This window comes from Anarhichas minor, unplaced genomic scaffold (assembly GCF_050575085.1).
Source record: "Anarhichas minor isolate MPS153535 unplaced genomic scaffold, ASM5057508v1 ptg000041l, whole genome shotgun sequence".
NCBI lineage: Eukaryota > Metazoa > Chordata > Actinopteri > Perciformes > Anarhichadidae > Anarhichas > Anarhichas minor.
Window position 1 is genome coordinate 4,775,001 of NW_027466487.1, and position 25,000 is coordinate 4,800,000.

At 43.3% G+C, this 25,000-nt stretch overlaps 2 protein-coding genes across 29 annotated transcripts in view; both read left to right on the forward strand.

Moving 5' to 3' along the window:
• adamtsl4 (ADAMTS-like 4) overlaps nucleotides 1-15,221 on the forward strand; it is a 44,477-nt gene extending 29,256 nt beyond the window's left edge. For both annotated transcript variants that reach the window (XM_076109289.1, XM_076109288.1), the window contains exons 6-17: nucleotides 5,527-5,666; nucleotides 6,133-6,337; nucleotides 6,794-6,978; nucleotides 8,380-8,539; nucleotides 9,093-9,353; nucleotides 9,524-9,653; nucleotides 10,286-10,490; nucleotides 10,994-11,167; nucleotides 11,260-11,439; nucleotides 11,912-12,091; nucleotides 12,232-12,379; nucleotides 12,575-15,221. In XM_076109289.1, coding sequence (XP_075965404.1) covers nucleotides 5,527-5,666; nucleotides 6,133-6,337; nucleotides 6,794-6,978; nucleotides 8,380-8,539; nucleotides 9,093-9,353; nucleotides 9,524-9,653; nucleotides 10,286-10,490; nucleotides 10,994-11,167; nucleotides 11,260-11,439; nucleotides 11,912-12,091; nucleotides 12,232-12,379; nucleotides 12,575-12,705 — 2,099 coding nt within the window. In that variant the 3' untranslated portion in view covers nucleotides 12,706-15,221. The remainder of the gene's footprint in view (nucleotides 1-5,526; nucleotides 5,667-6,132; nucleotides 6,338-6,793; nucleotides 6,979-8,379; nucleotides 8,540-9,092; nucleotides 9,354-9,523; nucleotides 9,654-10,285; nucleotides 10,491-10,993; nucleotides 11,168-11,259; nucleotides 11,440-11,911; nucleotides 12,092-12,231; nucleotides 12,380-12,574) is intronic.
• A 2,962-nt stretch (nucleotides 15,222-18,183) lies between these two features.
• LOC142969222 (CUGBP Elav-like family member 3) overlaps nucleotides 18,184-25,000 on the forward strand; it is a 20,129-nt gene continuing 13,312 nt past the window's right edge. For 25 of the 27 annotated variants that reach the window (XM_076108971.1, XM_076108984.1, XM_076108972.1 and 22 more), the window contains exons 1-2: nucleotides 18,929-19,076; nucleotides 20,488-20,570. In XM_076108971.1, the coding sequence (XP_075965086.1) occupies nucleotides 18,932-19,076; nucleotides 20,488-20,570 (228 nt within the window). In that variant the 5' untranslated portion in view covers nucleotides 18,929-18,931. Of the gene's footprint in view, nucleotides 19,077-20,487; nucleotides 20,571-25,000 lie in introns of all 27 variants that reach the window. The other 2 variants (XM_076108966.1, XM_076108967.1) reach the window with 1 other exon arrangement.

The window sequence follows — 25,000 nt, forward strand, 5'->3', positions numbered from 1 at the left end:
GTGCAATAGTTCAGCGCAGTGGAGATTGTGTCTATTTATCTTTGTTTTCCAATGCTGGAGGGAAGAGAGAGAAAGAAAACACTAAACAGATATTTGAGGAATTTGAGAGAAAGGGAAGAGTGGATAGAGATAATATGACAAACATGGGGGTTTTGGGAGTGAGAGATCGGAGGAGGGGAAGACAAAAAGAGCACAGAGAAACAGCTGTGAGATGAGATCAACAGTATTTGTCATTAGACTTATGTTTGCAAGCCTCTGTGTATTTACAGTATGATATTATTGGCTTGTACTGTAGATGAATGGCCTAATGGATGTGAGATAGTATGTGGCCAAATGTTTGTGCATGTATGTTTGTGTATCTGTCTGTCTACACACTTGTGATTACTGTATCAGCTGGCTGAAATTCCTCAACACGCACACTGAGAGTGTCGAGCCGGACGCACCAGACGCACCAGTTTTGGTTTGGTTTTAGTCTCAATGCACACATACGTAGCACGCCTGTCCAAATATAGACGAAACTAATAACTAGAAAGTAGAGCATGTAACACAAATAAAATGTTATGAAGAACGGCATGATTTCCACAAATGGCGTAATACACCCAGATATATTAAAGAGACGGCTACAATATCTCTAATGGTAGTCACATTTGTCTTACAGTATGTAGCGCCATATTGCCCACTTCTACATTCAGGTGGTTTTGAATTCTCAATTGCCTGTTTATATGGATGCGAGTGTCCTGGATGTGCTCGGGTGGTTGTCTCTCACCCACTATGAGCTGGTCATCCCCCTGTGACCCTGCAAAGGATAAGTGTTTATATATAATGGATGGATTACCCAAGTTATTTTCATGGCAACACAGAGGGAGTTCACCTTGAAGGATGTACTGGTATTTTTTTGGTCAACCCTCAGGCCAGTTTTGAGGATGCAGGCGGATGTAGACATGGTAACATCTGTAACGGGAGTCATCACAGCAGTATCAGCTGGAGTCTAACTGCCTGCGTAAACACACAGGGGCTTTTCCTTTCACCCACCACCCCTGCTCTCTGTGTGTTCGTATGGGGAAAGAGATTACTGTATTTGTCCTGAATTTAGCTGCTCTTACATTCTTTCTATGTGCTGTGCGTCCTTGCCTTCTGCTCTGGCTTATTTGTAAACCAGCGTGTCCTTGAGAAGAGGACAGGAAGGAAAGCAGAGAAAAACCTCTTGTAGGGGGGTACATGGGTAAATCATGGTTCTGGCATCAGAAAGACACAGCATAGTCACATCACTGGGAAGGTTTGTTTGGATAAAAGAAGCCGCCAAATGGCAGATGTCACATTTATTGGTGGCGATGAGGGGATACAGTACTGTGTGTGTTAGAGGTATTTGCAGATGACGTCAGCTGGTTTCAGACCCACTTGATCAGCGCTGTAGATGATTCTTTTCCACTCTGCTAAGTAAACTGTATCGCACTGTTTACTTCAGTCCGGTCCCATTGGCTGCAACCCAAATCTTCATATCTCGCTTCCCATCAATACACCGGAGGCTGCGCGGAGTGTGTGTGTGTGTGTTACGACATTGAATGGTGTGTTAGTCATTTTTCTCCAGCTGCACTCATCTGTCGACTGCATATATTTCCCAAAAGTATTTATGTTAAACCATGCAGTCAGCTCTTGCTACTTTGTGTGTGTTTTTTTTTGCCTCCAAGGTGACAGCCCTGTTATGTATGAACTGCATAAGTGTTGTGGCCTTTGGTTTGGAATTGGAAGCTTAAACTTTAAAGCTGCCACAATGGCTAAAAACCACAGACGTAGTAATGTTTCCCCTCACAAGCTCATCCCCTGAATAATGCTACCTCTGGTTTTGTAAGCGCTGCACGTGCAGGTGTTGTTTTACTTGAATATTCCCTTTTTTTTCAGGCCTCATCCCCAGTCCGCTTACCCATCCTCCCCTCTTCCTGTCCCACTGCCTCTCTCTTTCTCTCTCCCTGTTGGAGTTTGTTTAGACAGAGAGATAGTGGGGAAGTATATTCAGACAACATATATTCCACTGTCTGAACACTAAGCTCAGAGAGGGAGAGAGAGACAGTGGAAGAGACAGAGAGGCCCGAGATCGAGGCGAAGAGAGGAACAGGGAAGCAGAATCAAGTCGCTAGAGACAAATGAAAGATAAAGGAGCACAAATAGAGAGAAAAGTTAAAGATGATTAGGAGTTGGAGAGCACTCGAACATCAGGGCGGGATAAAGAGGAGATGGAGATGAGCAGGAAGCATACAGAGAGAGAGGCAGAGAGTACATGAGTGCCAACACGTCTCCCCCTCTCTTTTCTGTCACTGTCACCAGTCTAATCTCTCAAAGATAACTATGACGGACGGAAAGAGAGAACAAGGGTGGAGAGATAGTGGGACCACTGCCTTCCTTTTTCTTTGTTTCTTTTGTAAACATGTACTGTATATCTGTCTCGCTGCAATTATCAGACAGTAGCAAAAGAATGGGTGCAAATAAGCAGAAATATTTGAAGACAGTTTGGCTCATGTGGGTGTTAGTGACGAACAGTGACTCGTGCTTGCGTACCAATTATTTTACGATATGCCGCCACCAAGACATTAATGTTAATTGAAAACAGTTAAATCAATAAAATCAGTTGGTAAAATTAAAAATAGCAGATTATTTTCATCCCACATTGACATTTTAATATCAAGTACTTGAAAAGAACAGATGCCTTTTCTGATAAAATGCCATCAGATTACAGGAAGCTGTTGAAGGTCGGAGTAATAATACAAATTGTTTTGGTCTCAAGTTGTTTAAATCAGAGACAATAAGACAACACCACTTCATTCATTTTCTTTCTCTTATTGGCACGAGATAGTTTCCACATATGCTGATGACATATTGTATTTTTACAAAGCACTTACTTTTCTACTTTATATTCTCTCTCACGCCATATTTTAGAAATATTTTACAGAATTTCCAGCAACGAAGTAAACTCTGATAAGTCTATTACTGCACCAATGAATCTGTTTCTGCTCCCTAAAGTATCGTACGGTCCATGTTTACCCATTCTGAAGGACCACTACTACATGTTCGCAGTATATTTATTAGCGAATTGATTTACCTAGTTACCATAACTTCCCTACAAAATTGTGGAAAGATAAACATCCAGTCTGAGTCAATTGCTTCACGTGTATGACTTCCTGACCACTTCCAGACACTTAGTGACACTTAATGTCCACAGATCAGGATGTCTAACTGGCAAAGGAACAAACCTGTACATGGTGTCTCGGGCCAAACTTAAGTGTTTTTTGTCGAGACTCACAACATGACTCATCCCTCATGCAGGTGTTTTTTTTGGGCCACTTTTCAGTCATTAAGATCATACTTGGTTCACTCTGCCCTCCCAGCAGTGAAATACTCCAAGATACCGTAGCACCTAATCCTTCTATTTCCTGAAACAATAAAAAAGCATCTTAACACACCAGATGTACTAATCCTTCTCTTCTGTCTGGAGGTTCGCTATGTTCCCGTATGATGACTTTTATCATCCCTGTTGAAGTGTTGTTGCATTTCAGCGTAGAGAGTCAAAGAACAGAGATGTTTGAAAGCATATGGAGTTACTTTCAGTCCACTACGTACCAACTATACACTCTCTGCATTCTCTCTTGGACACACAAGGTGAAAGCTGGTATTTGACCTTTAGTCTTTGTTCTAGTATCTCTTATGAGCATCTTGAGCATCTTGGGGCTTTGGGTTACTTGCTGATGATGGTTTATTGAAGTGGGAGAGGGAATCTTCTTGGTGAAACAATCTTCAGTGGTATTATATGAAAATATAGTGGCATTGGTGCGATACCCGAACAACACTTTGATTATTTTTAAATGTCAAAAATATTTCACCAAAGAAGCACTTTTGGAGAGAAAAACCAGGACAGAATGATACAACTGTACCACAGTTAGACCACAAGGTGTCATGCTGTTCATATTTATTATATATATTATATTTAGAAGTATGTGAGAAGTCACAAATTCAGAAGCACAGAAACTGTCCTTTAAACCCTGACCTACTGGTGACAGAAACTCCTCCCTCCCATCTGCAACTAAATGTCTGACCCTATACTCATGCTATATGTTTATAGCTCTATTTCACACACCACACACACACACACACACACACACACCAGCCCTGCCTAAAGGCCTTTAACCCCTGTAAAACCCCAATCTCCAACCTCAAAGAGGGTAATAAACAGTTGAGCCGCTCACTGTCCCTTCTTGTGTTCATTACCTATTTTTCCATCTTTTTATGTCTTCTTTAAAGGAAAAGTTCAACATTTTGGGAAGTATATGCTAACTCACTTTCTTATCACAAGAAGATAATTTCATGTCTGGCTTAAAATAATGATTCACCAATTTAGAAAATGCTCCACAATAACATTGTCGGACTCACAATGGACAGTTTTTTAAGTATAAAAAAATGCTGCAGCAGAATCATGGCGCTATAGGCTTTTTTAGTCCACACATTCTTCTATCTTGTCAAAGTGTTCCTACATTACCCACAATGCAACTCAACAGATTTGGGTGTGTTATGCTAGTAGCTGCCTCAAGCCTTTATCTTCAAGCTGAGATGAGGAGCGTGCAACAGAGGTCTGGTGAACTCACTTAACTCCACACCACCAGATTCTTTTCTTTTTCAAACTTGTAGTCTTCAGCCCCTTCCGATGCTGACTCAAGTGACATCACTTGAGGCGATTCATCACACTTCGCACAGCTTTCTTTTGAGCTAAAAATGACTTTGTACTACTTTTTTCACGTACGCAGCAGTGGTTAGCTTATTATAGACACTGGACGAGCCTGGCTCTGAACCTCTAAAGTTCACTATCACACATTGTGTTGCTTGTTAGTTGAATCATGACATAAACAAATATGTTGTATTTTTTTATGTTTTGTGGTTTTAGAAGGACTCACATGGTGTAACTATTATCTTCTCATTTCATTCCTTTAAACCTGCTCATTGTATTCCACCACTCAGACACACTCTTCTCTTGCTCTTCTACTTTCTCAACATGTTTTGTTTGGACCCCTCCCCTCTTCCCTTGTGAGATCCTCTGTATTCTCCACACGTGCCACTTCTCTCAGTACTGAAACACTTCAATTTCCTCTTTCACCTTGAAGCTGTCTTCTTTTTCCTCTTATTCGTTCCATCTGTTATTTTCTTCCTTATACCTGCGGTGTTTGTCCGTTGGGTTCTTCTCATAAATCAAACCTTCCTCAGGCTTGTGTTTACACCTCTCCTCTGGGTATGTAGCTCCTGGGATGGTGCAGCAGTGAATGCATTCACACAACTGAGCAGCAGGGGAAATAGCTAATCACTCTGGGGCTGTCTGACAGTCGGGGAGGCCACATGGAAAGACATTCATCGCTCAGCTGGGTCGTCTCAGCGCCAGGCAGATGCAGAAAGAAGCTTCACAGATTTATGCAGAAGATCTCACAGTCGGACTCATATAGATCAACAAGTTATGCAATAATCATCCTTTCCTCTGTCCCTGTGTTGCAGTTGGTGCGGACAAACAGTGCGAGCTGACCTGCAGACCTGCGGGCTATCGTTTCTATGTCCGCCAGGCCGAGCGTGTCACAGACGGGACCCCCTGCTTTAACGTCAGCTCCAACGATGTGTGTGTAGAGGGGCAATGTCTGGTGAGTGCATTTATATGTGCATGTGTGGGAGGTTTTAGCTTCAGGTATCTGAACCCAAGTCCATCCTGTCTAGTCGGAGTTGACAAAATCCAGAACCTCTCCGTCTCAGGCTCATTCAAGCCTGGCATTCAGATTCAGAGTGGCTCCAATCTTTTTTATTACCCTGCTCTGGGCCTCTGTTCTCTGTGTCTTTCCGTCTTTCTCTCATTTGCACTCCATGATTGTGCCCTTATTCCACACTTCTGTTTCTGGCATAAATCCGGCCAGCGATAGTTACCAATTGCACAAACAATGGTGAAATAAACACTGGCGATGGATGTGAAATTTCAACCACATTGGAAAAGCTTTTCTCTGCTCTGTCCCCTCCCCTCCCCTCCCCCCACATCTCTTTTGTTCCCCTCCCCCACTTTCCCCCCGACATTGTCTGACCCATCACTCACATCTTTTTACCTTCCTCTCCTGCCAGACCGAGGGTTGCGATGGGGTACTGGGCTCCGGCTCTGTGATTGACAAGTGTGGAGTGTGTGGTGGGCGGGAGAGCTCCTGTCGGAAGGTGACGGGAAGTTTACAAAATGTCACGGTTCCCTTTGGTTACCACAAGATCCTGGACATTCCGCCCGGAGCTACGTTCATTGACATCACAGAAAGGCGAGCCAGCCCTAATTACCTGGGTAAGAGCTAATAGACACAAACCAAATCATGCACACACACACGCACACAGTTTAAGGTTTCTTACATACTGGTTGCAGCTCCAGTTAAGTCAGATGTTGGCAGGGGATTTGGAGATTTGGTAATGAGATTTGGCCCACGGGCATGTGTGTGCTGGCCACTGTAAGACTGTAAATTGTGTGCCCTCATAGGCTCCAAGCGGATAAAGCTTGTATTGTGAGAGCCCATAAGGAACCAGTGAAGTGTGTATGTGTGAGTGTTCGTCCTCCCGTTTGGTAATGAGACAGCACTCCAAAGTCTGTTTGTCTTTCTGAGAGTGTGTTTGGGTTCTTGGGGTTTTCTTAAGAATTCACCACTACGTAGACTAAACAAGATCAAAATAAGAAAAGAAAACTTCACTCAAATCATGCTTCACTCCTCCTGTCTGCCCTTCTAACACTCCACCCTCTTTTCTCCAGCCATGAGGAGTGGCACGGGGGCTTCAGTGGTGAATGGGCGGTGGGCTGTGGACCCTCCTGGGGAGTACCAGGCAGGAGGGACTACCTTCACCTACACCCGACCTAGAGCACAGGCAGAGGGGGAGGAAGAGAAGGGCGAGTCCCTCAGGGCTCCGGGACCAACCACCACACAGCTACAGCTATATGTAAGAACAGTGTTTGCTTTAACCCTGTCAGCAAACATGAGCCAGGGCATGGCAAAATTGAGTTAATGATAAGAATCTGACACATACACATAGACACGTGTATACACAGAGTATTTAACATCTTTAGAATGTTGTCGTAAGCCTGAGGCTGTGCTCTCCTGCTCTGTGTCAAGATCTTCCAGATAGCCTGGGTTATTTTAACATTATGGTGGGATAAAGACAGCTATACCAAAGCTTAGCCTGAGCCACATCAGACTATCCAGGGCTTAATGATAACAATTCCAACCTCAGGCTAAGATCTTATAAAAGAACAGAACTCATCTGCTGCTTTACATCCAGAAGTCACAGGGAAGGAGGGGGTATAAATAGCAAGCACCAAAGCCACTGGAATCACCTGCATTTTTATGGCTTTATTTTGATTTTGAAAAAAGACAAAAAGTCTATAATCACACCATTGGCACTGTGAGGGCGTATTGCTCATTACACGCTGGGAAATAAAATGTTGGATGGATAAAAATAGAAAGACAAGTCAGCTATATGTAGAGCCTAGAGTCTAGAGCCTTGCATCTGGTCAACAAAGTTAAGTTTGGCCACAGAAAAAACCCCAATAAAAAAGACCAAAACAAAAGTGTTAATTGATGTTCTCAGGTTTCCTTTTTTTCTGTTGAGCATAAGTTACACCCCAAGCTACACCCACTGTTTGCTCAACTTGCTCCCGCTTGCATTCAACTACTTTACTTTATTCTTACAATCACATCAGTATGGCAGAGGAGAGAGGTCAGGTCAACCTATACGCTCATTGCAAGCTACTTGAACCAGGGACGTTGTGTTTCATGGTCAGCATCTTAACTACTAGAAGCTGCTTAGCTTAGCATAAAGACTTGAAATAGCTCGTCTGACTCTGTCCAAAAGTAACAGAATCTGCCTAGCAGCACCTCTAAAGCTTAATTATCACATTATAAGTTGTTTGTTTAATCTGTACAAAAGCCAAAGTCAATTTGTTTAATTGTTATTGAGACATGTCACTCTTGACCAAGGTGCAGCATTGACAGATAGAGCAACTGCCAGAATTGCATTGACATCTTAGGCAAAAAATAGCAGATCCAAATGTTGTTGCCATAGGACTCCAGCTGATTAAGTTTAGATGACCTTGGATATGTTAAGTCTTGTGTGATGGTCTGCAGGGTTTCATAATAAGAGTGGGGACACATAGCATACACCCTGCTGAGGCATCCTTGAGCTTGACAGTGTTTCCCTGCCAGGGCCTGAGTGGCTCGTCCTGACCCTTCAGTGCGTTTCTCGATGGGGATCTGTAAACCTGTTTTAGGGTGTTTCTTGTCATTGGCTAGTTTTTTTTTACCTCTAACTTTGTCTGTTCTCTCACCCTGTTTTGCTCTCCAGATCATTTTCCACAAGGAGAACCCGGGCATCAACTATGAGTTTTATGTCCCCGTGGAGAAAAAGGAGCTAGAGAGGGAGAGGCTGACGGCGAGGGAGAAAGAGAGGGAGGCACCCAGAGAGAGGCAGAGGGAGCGAGAGCCAGCGAGGGCACCCCTTCGCAGTACGTCTCTCGCACTTCTACTTTCTGGTTTTATCTTCTTCTGTTTGGCCATGTTTTCTGCATGTTTCATACAGTAGCACAGAGACACTGGATTCTCCACAGTCCTGTTCAGCACATAGTTGAGTCTTATCAAATGCAGAATTTAACCCTAAATCAAACATCTCTGGATTCATTCTTTCCAAACTACTCAGGGAAACACTACTGAGAGCCATGAGAGTGATGGACGTGTTTATGGATTAGGATGGGTGTGGTTGTGGGCCAAAAGGGAGGGATTATTGTGCAAGTGTGTTTGTGTGTTTGTGCGTGACCTAGATGGGAGGCTATCTGGTCCACGTGTTCGCTGCCATGAGACCATGACCTCATCATGACATCATCGGCATCTGACTCACTGCCTTCCTCCTATTCTTGATATTTCAACATTCGTGTTTCGCCTCTTCCTTCACTCTTAATCGCTCTTCTCTCCATGTATGTTACCTAAAGTTCACCTCTCTCCTACCTTGCCTTTCCTTTCTAATTTGTCTAAATGTCAATCTCTTTTTTTCTTCTCTCCCAGGTCCTCTCACTGTGTCAGTAGAAGACCCTCCTGCTCCTCCCCCCATTTCGGTCCCTTTTTTCCCCTCCTCCTCCTCCTCCACCTCTGTGTTTTCTCCCCCCTCCTCAGACCGATTGGCACCTGAGAGGTCACGTCCTCGGGGCTCTGCACCCAATAGGAATGCTCGGATCCCCCCTCGCACTGACCTGCCACTGGACACTCAGTCACCATTTGTGTGGAGGAGAGGAGGGCTCACAGAGTGCTCTGCTTCTTGTGGCAAAGGTCAGAGTTCATAAATGCTTGTTACAATCTAATTTAAGTGTGATTTTTTTTAATTACTTACTTACGTTGGATTGAGTGATGTCTCCCCCCTGTGGTGTGTAGGTGCAAGTACAAGGACATGGAACTGATGTATTCACTCTGTGCATCTATCCATCTTTTTCTCTCTGTAGGTTTTCAGAACAGAGTCATTCTGTGTATAAACCGCCATACAGACGACGAAGTCCCGGAGAGGAAGTGTGACTCTGCAGCCAAGCCGGTTCCTGAGGAGGAGCCTTGTAACACACATCCCTGCCCACCATTGTGAGAAAACACACAGTTACCTTGAAAAGATGCATCATATATATATATATATATATTACTTTATATTCAGCTCTCCAGGAAGAGCGATAAATGCCTTTTTTCAGAAGCAAGTGCTTTTCTCAAAGCTGATAATTCACTGCATGAAAACCACACTGCAAAACATCCTTTATTAGGTCTTTTCTTTCTGTATGTTGAGTGCTTAAAGTCATATTTTTTAAGAAAGGAATATCTGCTAGTGTGGTGTAAATATTTTAATTTGTTTCCAATGCAAATCAACTTGTTTTCAGGTATTCAAAAAAAAGAAAAACACTTCTTTATTCAAGTGTTTAATTTCTGGAAGATTGTTGACACAAGTTTCTACTGTAAACAGGTTTATAGTATGTCACTGCACGGGACAGATTTCTATCATTTTCAATTAAAGACAGAAAAGACTTGATAGGGTGGGGATTTTTTTTGCTGCGCAAACTTTCTCAAGGAAAAAGCATGGATAATGTGATAAATGCACCTAATACACAGTTAGATTTTATTGAAGTAGTGTGCATCTGATGCCATGTGAGTATGTGTTATTTTCCTGTAATATTTATCTTCAACATGTCCCTCTCTCTCTGTCACTCCCTCCCTGTTTCCTTCAGCTGGGAGGCCAGTTCATGGTCAGAGTGCAGTGTGTCCTGTGGCCCCGGGGTGCAGCAGAGGCAGCTCCAGTGCAGGCAGAGCTTTGGGAACCGCTCCACCATGGTCCACCCGCAGCGCTGTGCCAACCTCACCCCACTAGAGTCCACGCAGGAGTGTCAGATCGGCCTCTGCTCCCATTGGGAGGTCAGCTCCGACTGGAGCACGGTAGGTCAACAATACCAGTATGCTACTGGGAAATGTATCTGCTAACGGGTCTGCAGTGAAAAGAGGCCAAGTAATGCATCTCAGAGTCTGAAAACACAACAGACTGAAAGTAAAAGAGTTTGTGTGCAAGGAGTTATACTTTTTAACTATGGCAATTTGTCTTATTGTAAATTTCAAAAATTCCTTCATCGGGTCAGCATACAACTATTTAAATACTTTTCAAGTCAGAGACTGCTGCAGAATCTTTTTACTCATTTCTCTTTTGCATTTATATGATGTATTTCTGCGCTTATCTCTTGTTTCTGTTTTCCTGCTGCACAACCAACTGCCCTTTGGGAACAAATAAAGGATTAATTGATTGATAAGCAACTGCAAATCTTTTTTGTCAACTAGTATTTGATCAACTTTAGATTTGAATCAAATAAATGGGTATGAAATGCTTTGTACCGTTTCTTTCATCTGTTTGTAGTCATTCTTGTTTTTCTCCTCTTCATTTGTCACAGTGCTCAGTGGACTGTGGAGTTGGGAGGAGGACGAGGAGTGTGCAATGCCTCAGCGATCAGGGCAGCGTGGTGAACGAAAAAGAGTGCAACTCCAGGGCTCGCCCACAAGGAAGTGAGGAGTGCAACATGGGCCCCTGTGTAACCAACTGGTACTTCACAGTCTGGTCCAACACTGTGAGTAACACACATACACAGAAGCAAAAAGGAAGAAACATCCAGAGCACTCAACAGTGAGCCTCAACCTGATCTTCCACTTTGTCCCTCAGTGTTCGGCGCAGTGTGGCCCTGGGGTGCATAGGAGGGAGGTGGTGTGTCTGACTCGAGCAGGGGTCAGAGAGGGTGGAGGAGGAGGGGACTGTGTTGGGGACAAACCGGCAGAGATGAAGGCCTGCAACGGGGGTCCCTGTTTGCCAACAACTATGTGGTACAGCAGCCCCTGGACACAGGTAGGTTGGAGGAAGAATGAATGAAACACAGAGATGAATGGGGGGGAAAAAAACATTTGATGGACAGAATGTGTACAAGTTGTTTTACTGTATAGTAATTGTAAAACGTGAATCGATTTTAACTCTTGTTTTTTTGCTTTTTGGTTTGTTTCCCCTTTTAAGTTTCTATTATAAAGACATTGTTGTTTTGATGCCTAACACAAATGTTGCATTGTCAAAAAAGTTAGTGCAGAGTGTGCAGGAATTCATATGTTCCTTTCAGTTTCTACAGTACTAGACGTTTTCATTGACCCATAGTGACTTTAATTTGTACTTTAAGTAGTCTTCTGTGTCATCTTACATTTCATTTTATTCATTGAGGTTTTTTTTTTTTTTTGCATGTATAGATTTTGTATGTTTGTTTTGGAGTAAAAGAGCATTCATATTGCAGTGATAGATCCAATAAACACAGCTACTGTATTCCTTCTTTCAGTGTAATGTCCTATGTGGGAATGGAAGTCAGCGACGAGACATCATTTGTGTCCAGAAGTTGGGGAATGATTTTACTGTCGCACCAGCCCATGAGTGCACTCATCTGGAGAAACCTGCCGCGGTCCAGGAGTGTGAGATGGGAGAGTGTGAGCCACAGTGGTTCACAACAGAGTGGAGCGCGGTGAGAGACGATGGGAGAGAGAGCGGGATCTGAGAATAAAATGCTGGAGAAAGAAATGATGCGACAGAACAGACTAAATCTACAAATAATGATTTATTTTAATTAATAACCCTTTTGTTTACACTCTCTTTTTTTCTCAGTGCTCACGTTCTTGTGGAAAAGGCTTACAAATGAGGGAGGTACGGTGTCTGGCACCAGACAAAAAGCACACCCATGAATGTGATTTGAGCACCAAACCTGAACAGGAGCAAATCTGCAACACAATACCCTGCAGTCCACAAGTCGCAGGTGTGTGTGTGTGTGTGTGTGTGTGTGTGTGTGTGTGTATGTGTGTGTGTGTGTGTGTGTGTGTGTGTGTGTGTGTGTGTGTATGTGTGTGTGTATGTGTGTGTGCGTGTGTGTGTCTGCGTGACCATGATATGTATACATATGTGTCTTTTTCTTTCTTGCCACCAACCTCTTTCTCCGCCTCTCTTTTCATAGATGAAAACTGCCGGGACAGACGTCACAACTGTGTGGTGGTGGTTCAGGCCAGGATGTGCGTCTACTCCTACTACAAGAGCGCCTGCTGTGCCTCGTGTACCCAGAGTGCTCAGCGTGCCAAGAGGCACTGACCAGCCAATCACACAGACAGCCCAGGTGCGCAAGAAGTCAAGGATTAGGTCAAAAGAGCTGCCCCCCCCCCCCCCGAAATAAAAAGTCTGTAGATATGGAAAGCCCAGAGTAGACATAAACCTTGTGGTGGCCGTGAGATAACATTTTGCTAATTCCTCCTGATTCTTCAGGTAAAACACTGTGAAAGCAGCCGGTTCCTTTTTCCAGTTCTCTGTATTCCATGAGTTTGTCTGTTAGAACCACATATTCCACTGAGAGCGCATCTGTTTACTCGTTACGTTAGCTTTAACAGCTTCATAATGTGTCACACAGGGCTGAGTGATGCATTGTTGTGATTATCTTAGGCTGATAGATTATAATGGAAGATGACACCTCTGTGTTCCAACAGCAAATTTAGCCTTTTTTAATGATTATTTTTAATCTACAGCAATTTAAAACAATGCAAACCACTAATTATAAAAAGAGAGGTGCTGAACAAATAATTACCATTTGTGCTAGATAGACTGTGTATGGAAGATCTACTGGAATAGTGTCTCTCTACACTGCAGACCCCCAACTAAGCTAGAAGGACTTCATTAACATATCGTATGTCTTTTTCTGTTTGCCAAAAAATATTTTCTCAAGCGTCCTCTTATTGTTCAGTTCAGTATTTGGACGGACGAACCAAAGGCGTGGGGTGACCATTGCAGTTAGTGACCAAATATATCAGAGCAGGAAGATGTGAGAATCTTCCCAAACAAGTAGGGTAATTAGACATGGATGGTAAACAAGCAGCACAGACTGTGTGAAGTCCTTCGCTGTATCCATGCCAGTTACAGATATATCTTTTTAATGAGTGTTTTTGGAGCTGTGTTTAAATTCACAGGTTTGAAGACTCATAGCTGCAGTTATGTTTTTACTAAAGTCAGCACGATGCTGCTCACTAAATAGACAAAACAATAAAGTGTTCTCCTATACTTTTCTTCTTGTCAACAAATCCCATGAAAAGACCAAACAGCAATGCGTTAGTCTGATGATATACATTTTTGGCTCACAAATATGTAGTTTATTTTTTTCAGGGTCAGTCATTTTCTAATATAGCTGGGATAAACAAGAGAAAGGTTGATTTGTTGGGGACTGTTTCCCGCTAACACACGTCAGTATTCATGCCACCAGGATGGTAGATTGACTCAAAATCTAAAAATGTCCTCCAGTGCATATGTGTGGCTCATTTATACGTTTTAATCGTCGTTGTTTAAATGTCACAGGGATTTGTGGGATTTATTGACAAAAAGCAAAATATAGAATATTTCCTTTAACTACAAATCTGAAGATGTAAAACGATTCACTAATTTCACATTTTAGTGATAGCACCATGAGGATTGTGTGGAGGTATGAAACATCTTCATGTCCTCGAAAAGTATTCATGAAGTATTCATAAATTCTAAGGGCTGGACGAACAAGCATGTAAAATACAGTACGTTTAAAAGAAATAGAGTCTGCACACTACATAATGCTTCCATGAACATTTAATTGACAGTGGTAATCAATTAGCTGTTCACGGGAGCATTATCTAGTGTGAAGACTCTATTTCTTCCGTCTTTTACATTTTTTTATGTCCTCGCTCTTTTCTCACCTCATCTCATTATCTTCTCTTCTTGCATCCGTTGTCACCTTCATGGGAGGAGACGATGAATCTGTCCTTTGAGAGTAGGTGAAGCCATAATTAGAAGAACCTCGTGTTGACTGAGAAAGCTGCTTTCTTACAAGAGTCTTTTAATGAGTTAGTTTATGATACATATCAAATGCCATCATTCTGCTTTGACCTGGAAGTGAATATTTTTGCATTCTGAGGCGGCAACCTCTGTATGTGTGTGTGGGTACTCGTTATGCCTTTTCTCTCTTTCTCTTATATCGACTGTTTTTACTTGGCTCTTTTTCTCTTCCTACACCTCCCAAGATGACATACACACACATTACACCCTGCCCACTCAAAGGTGAGGAGTCTTCATATTTGTCAGATATGTTTTAATGTCTATACTTTTTTTGGAACATAGTAAGCGCTTGTGTTTTATAGAGAAGTGTTGTTGTAGACTGCATTTAATCACATCTAACTGTCATATAACTATTTTGCATTTGACAAGAGAATCTGTGACTTTATCGTACGTGTGAGTTTTGGATGTTTGTGTGTGTTTGTGTGTCTGTGTGTCTGTGTGTTCATGTATGTGTGTGTATGGTTGCGTGTTTTGCGATCGTGGCTTTGAATGTGTCATTCTTGTCTCTAATCCCTTGTAGTAAAAATTACTTTTTATATAAAAACAAAAAAAGGATAGTAATTTATCTATTATCTAAAGAACATGTAATTTATTTTCTTGTTTTAAGAAGCTGTAGCAAAATGTTTTTGTTACCACCAGAGTATATAAGATTGTTATTGTTGATACACAGATGTTTTTTTTTTATCATGCAAAAACAAAACAAAGTGTGTAAAGATTATTATGTCAAAGCTTCATTTTAAATAAAACAACACAGAAATGAAGTCGAGTGTTATGTATACTTTTGCCCAGTGATTAAGGGTGATATAGCCACTTTCCTCCAAACGATGGCACCGTTGAGTCTCATACATGAATGAGCAGGCCTCGTTTTCTAAGAATGGAGTGGCCTACGGAGCAAATGTCTCTTTTTGGTATCAAGCCTGCATTGTGACGAGTTATTTTTAAATAGTGGGTTTTTTTTCAGAATATTGAATGAGCAAAGTTGATGTGGTCATCCGAAAGATATTTTGATTAATTACTGTATTTAACGATTTGACGTGGAAGTTCCTTGATACATTATGTTACCTGGTCAAAATGGCATCATAAAATCAATTCACGAAATCCATCATGAAGCATTTTATCATATTAATGTCTGATACCAAAGAAGCGTTTCCAAACAAAGTTAATTATGCAGACTAGTCCAAGCCCACAGTGCATAACACGAAAAAGCATTCTTTGACAAGTACAGAAAGGTCAGATATGTCTTGATGCCTGAAGTGTAAATGTAGGAGTGGCTGTAAGTTTAAGAGTTCAAAAGAGCCAATGGTAAAACTAAGAAGAGTTTGGAAGTTTAAAGGTCGTAGCCACTTTGTTAAACTAAACTTTTGCTAAAGTATAATAGAAATGTGCATTTAAGAGCGGTGTGGTTGGATGCTGGTGTACCAAGTGGCAGTCCCCATATAAAGAGATACTCAGGTCATGAGTCCAAGTCAGTGTTATTTTCTAACACCGGGGTGGGTCTTAATGCTGTTTCAACGCCTTATCAACACTTTTAGGAATACAGTTCTGTTGGACAAATACTAATTTGGTGTTAGTCAGTTATTTAAATGTACTACCTTACTTTACTGAGTGTCAAAATACTGAAATCCGCCTCTAAAATATCCATCATGTGCTGGTCTTGAATTGTAGAATGTAACTTATGGTTATTTCTATAGGATATTTATTGAATTTTGGACAATTGTTTCATAGGCCCAGACCATTGATATTGACCTAAATCATCATTTTTAAAGTTCCATGAAGCCCTAACTGCAGTGTCTACAAGATACAAATACCAAATTGTTGCCTAAAGGTGCATGTAGGAATAGTCTGCTTTGGTTACAAAACAAAATCTGAGTAGCATAAAGTTGAGGTTTTCCTTCATCAACATGCTGCTCTCACGCTTGCGTGCGTGCTAGCTGTTTCCTCTCCATCGTGCAGGGAGGCTTAGCGGCTCCAGTGGCGTGCTGCCTGCACACCGTTGACGTCCTCATGGCGCCGCGTGCCTCCTCTATCGGTGCCGGTCTTGTTAAGAAAGCCCCTAGTGTGGAGAGATACATGCAAGTGCGTGTGTGTGCGCGCGCGCTGTGTGGGAGGGGTGTAGCCTATATGGTGGATGAATCTGGCGGGGGCTGCTGGCTCACAGAGGGCACGAGGCAAAGCAGGCAGATGGTGACCTTTTGGAGTAAATTACCATGAACCCTATGACTCTCTCTTTTCACTCATAGGCCTATATCTCCCCTTCCAAGATTCTCTGCACGCACGCACACATCAGAGATAATTTCTGGGAAAATGTGGCTGTTAGTTTGTTTAGCATTCAAATTGGACGCTGCCTGCTTTTATACCACAGTGAAATAGCCCAATGTCGGCCGGTTTTTCAAAGTACAGGCTGTAAAGTAGGCCAACTCCAACCCCGAGCGATCTCTCCTTCTCTCTGTCACACATTTTACTCTGTGTGGGTGTGAGCTGATTTTGGGCTCGGGCGTGAACAGCTGTAGTAGTCGTGACTGCGTGCTCGTCGGCGGCGGCGGCGCGCTTCGGCTTCACGTCAAGAGGCATCGTTTCAGCACCAAGGCCAGTGCTCGCGGCTAGAACAATAGGCGGCTTCGCGCACGGTCTCGCCTAGGAATCGTGTAAAAAAAGTTTCACAAGCAAACCAAGGGTTTAAAAACACTACTAATACCTGTGAAAATTACACGAATATAATATCAAAACAGTATATATAACACTGACTTTAACAAATGCAGACGTACAAGTAACTGAGTGAGTAGGGGGACATCTTTTATTTTATTCTTCGTGTGAGTGATGCAGACATATTTGTTGACGGTCCCTGGGAGTTACGTCACACGCTTGCTACCGCTCTGATGCGAGGAGGAGGGGGAGGGAGAGAAAGAGAGGAGAGGAGATACCGGCATTGGACGTGAAAAGCCATCCAGCCGTTGAACGGGTGAGACGCAACAAGAAAATAGAAAATAGCCAGAATAGAAAGTACATCACCTCGATTACCGGTTGGAACAATAAGCACGAGACTGAAAAAGACTAACTGTTGCGGCTGGTTATCCTGTTATCACTTTGTAATTAATTAGGAATTAAGAGTGGGGTTTTGGGGAAAGTTATAACTAACTAGCCGGACGTCCACTCTGGATTTTGAGAGTCGAGAGGTTGGTAATATTTCAGCGGGACCACCGGTGACGAGCTGTGGTTTTGGACTCACCTGCGAGGACTCTCCGCCAACTCCAGACCTCCAGACCGGGAACACCGAAGGGGGGGCTTGTTAAAAACACAACCGAGCCTCTATTATCTGTACACGGAAGAGGAGGAGGAGGAGGAGGAGGAGGAGAGGGAGAGTTCGGCAGGCACAAAGAGCGAAGAGCATCCAGAGAGAGAGAGAGAGAGAGAGAGAGAGAGAGAGAGAGAGGGGAGGAAAGGAAAGGAAAGGAAGGAGGACGGGACTGAGAGAGAGCGGTGAGGACAACAACGGGGACCCAACAGAGAGCATCCCTCTTTAGTTTCTGATCGGCACAGGAAACACTCTGAACAGCATCATCTGAACACGGTAAGAGCTCTTTGATGTATTCTAGTCTGTATATTTCTCTGTGTTGTTTTGTTCCGGTGTGTGTGTGCGTGCGCGCGCTCGCGCGTGTTTGTATGTGTATGTGTACATTGAGGGGGGATCGGACAAAGAGCCAGGGAGCCCCATGACATCCTACATGCTGTAACCTACAGCTGGCTAAACAAAGAACCCGCTCCATGATTTACCCCCAATCATGCTGTTTTTATTTTATTTGTAGGGATCCGGAACGCTGCTTATCCACCACAAAAGGTAATGAATGCTCACAGATATATTTTCGATATATATTTATATAATTGGAAGGGAAGGGGGGGAAAGTCCCATTATTGTTTTATGATTGGCTAATTAACATTTGCATAATTGTTTTACCAGAAGCTACTGGAGCCCTTTGTCATGAGGCTAGACAATAAATACTCAAAATGATCACGCAAATAATTTATATATATAAATTTAAATAATTGAGGCACACATTTTATATCCTAAGAGCATATTCAAATAAGAAAGTTGATTCAGAAAATATATAGATTTTTTTTTTGGTATTCTTATTTTTTTTTTAAATCATAAAACTACAAATATACACAACACTACAATAATGTATCAAATTACATATTATAAGTAAAAGCCCCCGAGGGAATACTACTCATTTTGTTGGATACCGGGAGTTTTAAAGTCTACAATGTGTAATAATTACAAATAAATTATTACTTATACCACAGACATACCATAAGAATATGACATTTTTAGGACTATTATTGTGTTATTGTTGACTTCTGTGACCCAAAGACTCATCCAGCATCGGTTGCTCCTCTCCAGGGATACCTGCTCCTGATCTGTTTGCCTCCCCTATAGCTCGCTGCTACACCCAGTCCTCCTCTCCACTCTGTCCCGATGAAGGAGGCCGACGCCATCAAGCTGTTCGTGGGGCAGATCCCCCGAAATCTGGAAGAGAAGGACCTCAAGCCCATCTTTGAGCAGTTTGGAAAGATCTATGAGCTAACTGTGATTAAGGACAAATACACAGGCATGCACAAAGGTATAGGTCTTTGCATATACAACGTTTAACAGAGAAAGACAGATATGATACCAGATAGATAAACGTCTGACAGGAAGGCAGATATATGGGTGGGTTCTCCTGCGCTGAGTCACATGTCACCATGGAAACGGTCACACCTCCTGTCGTCTCCATCTCCCGTTAACAACGTGAGATCATGAAGACAGGGAGAACAGAGTCGGCTAGTATGCTTGTGCCAGATATAAAGGCGCCATATATGGTTGGGAGACTTCTAATCGTGTTAATAATTAGGAGGCTTTAAATAACTGCCTCATCTAACAATAGATAGGTAATAAACGGTAGCAAACGCACACACACACGCACACACACACACATACACACACACACACACACACACACACACACACACACACACACACACACACACACAATGACCTGGGGTCCTGTGTGTTATCAACCAGATTAGGCTGTATGCTCCAATCAGTGTAATGGGCCTGTAAGTCCGGATGACACACGGGGAAAGAATCTGTTGTTTTGAGAATCCCCACAGCCACAGTAAGCCCCTCTTAAAAGCAATGAGATGGACCATAAGATGCATGTATATGTGTGTGTGTGTGTGTGTGTGTGTGTGTGAGTCATTATGTTGAGTCACTCTCTGTTCTTCAGACGTATGTCCACTCATGTGCGAATGTTTCCATCCTAATCGTCGAATCTTCTCTTCTTTACTTTGAATCTATATACGTTAGTCTGTCTTGAGATGCCGCCGGAATGCTAACCTGCTGCTAATCTTGTTGTCTTAGTGCTGGTGACAGGTGTAGTAAACAGCTCTGGCCAGCCAGCTCTGCTACCTACCCCTCCCTCTCACACACACAGACACAGGTACAGCACATAGGACAACAGAGGGAGTGTATTTGGAGTGATCGTGAGGCATGCATATAGTGGTTGGTTTTAGTGGCAGGAAACCTGACTGTGCCCAGCCTGTGAGGCCTTGTTAGCCCCCCACACACACACACACGTCTGTGGTGCTGTCATGTGTGCTGACTCGTGCCGTGCCGTTCTGCAATGTGCCGTGCCGTGGAGTGTCCTTCTCTGCTCTAGAGTGCATCATCATGGTGTTGTCAAGTTTAATTACAGTGCATGAATTCAAATATATGTATATATATATATATGTATATATATACATATATATATATATATGTTTTTTTAATCGTCTCGCAGTTGGCCTCGTGATCAATCAGAGTAGGTGACATATACTCAGGGAAGGCATCAGAAAAGGAGACATTTAAATGATTTAAATGGTGTGGCTGTGTGTGTTTTGGTAGAGGCTGATACAGAGACAGAGATAGAGAATGACAGATATTAGAGCTGCTCGCTGACCTTTTCTACCTTTACTCCTTTCCCTTCTTCCTCTCTCTCTCTCTCTGTCTGACAGGATGTGCGTTTCTGACGTACTGTGCGAGAGAGTCGGCGCTGAAAGCCCAGAGCGCTCTACACGAGCAGAAAACGCTACCAGGGGTAAGTGCACATCACAGACACACACACACACATCCCCAAAACAGCCCACACTTCACGCTTATGCAGTAATAAACACAAGCTTGCACATACACTCATATCAAAAGAGCCCCTTCCCCCCCCCACCTACATGCACAGACGCTACCTTGTATACACACACACACGAGTGGCCTCAGATCAGCGTGTGTGTGTTCTGCTGGAGGTTCAGCTCCCATTAGTAACACTGTGACATAACTCAGCAGCCAGCAGGCGTCTTGCTGCGAAGGACAAACACTCCCTCTCACCGGAGACACGTAGGGTACTCTGTGAGCATAATCATCTCCATTTCTCTGTCTCTCTCTCTCTCTGTCTCTCCATCTCTCTGTCGGCCTCCCCGTTAGCCTCCGGTGATAGCTCCCGCCTAGAGAGTGTGTGTAATTAATGTGGCCATTCCCCTTTGTCTCGTCCCAGTCTCCCTCGGTCTCTCTTGTTGAGGGATGGTGCGCTGCGGCCGGGCAGCGGTACAGGACACTGTTCATTATGGATGGGCCACCGTGCGAGATATGTGTCTGTCTCGTAGGCCGTACCTCTCTGTCGCTCCCTCTCTCTCTCTCTTTTTCTCTCTCTGACCTGGTTTCCGCTGCAGTTGAAAACAGATTTTTACAGTGGCTGTTTTGGAAGATTCTGCATTTTTTTTTTACACCAAAAGTAGTGTGCACTACTCCCCAGCCAAGAGAGAGAGTATATCAAAGTATGGGACGTTTTTTTTTGTAGAGATGACATTTCCCCAGCCTTATCTAAACTCTGATTTGCAGCAGTTATAACAGAATAGTGAATGCACCTTCACCGTCGCTGAGCCGTTCTTACTATCTTACCGTCGCTCAGCCACTAATCGGAAATTTCAGCTCCTGCACCTTCTCTGCAAGCCGGGGTGTTGATAAGATCTCTTTGAGAAAATAGTCAGAGGAGAGCCTGAAGAAAAGGCTTTTTGGGGGAGGGGAAATGTTCTCACACAAACACAAATCCCTGCACACAGACATACATGTTGTATTCATGCAGCATGGAAATGCCTCTGTACATACACACTCACACGTACGAACACAGCATGTTATAATGACATTAATCCAATTAGGGCTCTGCTAAGGAGTCTGACCTCTCTTGCGAAAATCACCTCTCCGCTGTCTGCTATGTGTCTCGTTCCTCCCTCTCGTGCTGCCGTTTGTCCTTTGACTCATGACTCATTCCTCTCACCCTCGCCACTGTTTTTTATTTTTATTTTTTTTACTATTACTGTTGATGACATCGAAAAATCGGCTCGTCACAGCTGCAGTGAATTTTCAGATAAATTACGATGAATAATCTGGACACGCGGAGGAAACATTTGCAGGGAGGATGCTCATTAGCGGTACAGATTTACTTAAGAGCCGGCACGAAACAATCAGAATCACCACAAACCCCGAGGAAGACGTGCTGAATTGAGGGTGTGGCTGTCGTGTGCTGGGCTTTTTAATAAGCCTTGACTGGCAATGAGCAACATCACTGTTTCCGCATGTGGCCTTCCTCCATTTAGAGTGTCCTGCCGTCCCCTTGAGGTGGATATGGAACAGATTTTCTGGCTGTACTTTGAGCCAAAAGTCTTACTCTCAAGAATATGAAAAATGCTTCATTGAAGACCTTATTTACAGCCTGTTTATCTGAGTGCAGTGAATTGGTTGATGAATAAATAGAAGCTATATGTATACACAGTTTTTCCTTCCCTTTATTAAAATCCCTCACAAATATGTCCTGACGCATTCCCACAAACAAACCCCTCCGGTATGTTGACTATTGCTTGAGTTTCATAAAAGATGAATCTAAATCTTATTTCTCCAAATAATTCCAAGGCATTATTTCGTTTCGGTTTAGCTTTGCTATCACTTTCCACTACCTGTCTGTGTGTGTCATCCTCCCCCTCCCTGTCTATGGCCTCCTTTGACAGGATTTAGAAATGACTTCAGACGATTTTCTCTCTCTCCTTTTCAAACATCCTCCCATTGTCTAATTCTTTTCTTTCCCCAAGAATTGCTTTTTCATCTCTTCCTTATTCCTCCTTTTTATTTTTCTCTCCATGTTTTCCATTTTCTCTCCTTATTTTTCTTTCTCCCTCAAATCCCGTCTGTCCTCTGTTCAACTCCTCCCCTCACGTCCCCCAGTTTCTCTGCACCAGTAGAATATTACAGAATGTTCTCTTCACTACCCTCAACCCTTTTCAGCGCTCGCTCCTTTTCCCTCTCTAAAATCTCTTCATGGCATCCCTCTTTCATCCCCGCTTTTCCCTTCCTGCTGTCTTTTACTCCTTTTTTTCCCCCTCACTGCACGCTCACGCTTCCTCCTCGGATTCTCATTTCACAGTCATTTATGGTAACCCTTCTTCTAAGTCCTCTCAACGTCAGTCCCCCCCCCCCCCCCCCCCCCCTCTCTCTCTCTCTCTCTCTCTCTCTCTCTCACAGAGTTCCTCTACCCCTCGTCTCATTTCCCCTCCTCTTGATTAGTTGACCCTTTTGACCGTTTCACCCCCCCCCCCCTCTCCCCCCCCCCTCCCTCTCCCCTTCTTCCCCGGCTCCACTTGTTAAGCTGCATGATTAGTTTCTCACAAACTCATTTTCATAGTCAGATCCCGGGCTCACTGTGGGGCAAAGGAGGGGCCGAGGTGTGTGTGCGCATGTGTGCGCGTATATTGTAGTCTGGAATCTCGGGATTTGCTCTTAATTGCGGATACTGATGGAACGTCAGGCACCTCGTACAGCTTTAATAGAGCTGTATCCTCACACACCAATACAGATGTGTTTCCCTCACACCATGGCCAAGCAATTCAAAAGTTTGGTGACGAGTCCAATGCTACATGGTGCTCTTGCTGCGTCTGTCTGTCACTCACTGATGGGATTTAACGCTGATTTAACGGGTCCATCCAGCCAGTAGAGGAATGAAAGCAAGGAAGGCAAACAGAGAGAGTTGCAGAGAAACTATATCTCGAATGTCCCCCGCTAGCTTCAGCGGGGGCAGTCGGCTGTCAGATTGGAAAATGAGGCAAAGGATAGAGGGATTGAGAGAGAGAGAGAGAGAGAGAGAGAGATGAACAGATGGCCTTATCAGAGTTTCCTGCGCCTTGTGTGTAATTTGGACACAGAGAGGGAACGAGAAGCACAGAGGGAGCATGGGATGAAGAGAGGGAGAGAGTTACATTATATTAGTCACAGTGGCAGACATTGAACAGTGGAACCACTAGCAAGTCCCACTGTAGCACACAGATGTTTTGGTGTATTAGATGTGCTACGGAGATTTCCCCTGAGGCGCATCCACACGAAAGAGCTCGTGTTGAGCCGTCGCATATCAGTGCTAATTTGCACTTGGAAATTTGCACCAAATGTGAACAATGAGGAAAATATTCAGCCAGGTAAAAATATACTCCTATAAATGTTTGGTTTTACCTTGTGGATGCTTAAAAAAAGCACGACTGATATTGCTAAATGCGTGAACAGGACAAATAAGCAAGTAAATAGCCATTAAGCAGTTGTGGCCATGTAATTTATATATTCTTTAATCACATCTATACATGATTTACATTGGACACATAGGACTATATGCTGTACCACGGGCTATTGTCTTATTGGTAGACAGGGTTGGTGGCAGTAGGCCGACGGCGTGTGTCCAAGGTCAGAGGTCAGGGCTCAGCCTCTCGTCAACAAATTCGTTGTGACTGGTTCCAGAGCTGTAAAAAGAGCGGAGACAGGGGGATGGTGAGGGGAACGTTTGCATTAAGAATCTTCATTTTGATCTCGTCTTTCATAATTACTATGCAGTTGTATTTCTCATTATTACGGCATAAGTCGTTTGACATGCTGTTTTTGTAATGACTTAGTAGTAAACTTGTGAATTGTTTTAGTGTTGGCCACTTTAAAATGATTTAGCTTATATATTGTTGACAGTTTGTCTATATTTTAGTAAAAGGGGAACAGCTATATTTTGTACTCCTGATAACACAACATTTACAGTAATCATTCATACAAAAACCCATCCTTCCTTTATCCTAATCTCCATCCTTCCCCAGTCTCTCTAAGGCCACTCTCCCCTCCCGGGCTGTTCAGATTTTAACCTCACATCTCCCTCCCCCCTCTCCATCTATCGCTCTATCTCTCCCAATCCTACTGCCGCTGTATTTCCTCCCTTATCTTTTCCTTTTGTTCTCTGTCGTTGATATCTCTCCCTCCATTTAATCTGCACTCTCTTTTCTCTCTCTGCGTTTATCACTCCCTTTATCTTTGTTTTACTTCAAACACAACTGTTCGTACACACACACGCACGTATGTACACGATCACACACACACAAACACACTTGCACACATCTGTTTGGTCACGCTGGCATCCGCAGACCTCAGTGTAGGTGAAATTAAAGTGTGATAAGCAGCTTACCAGGT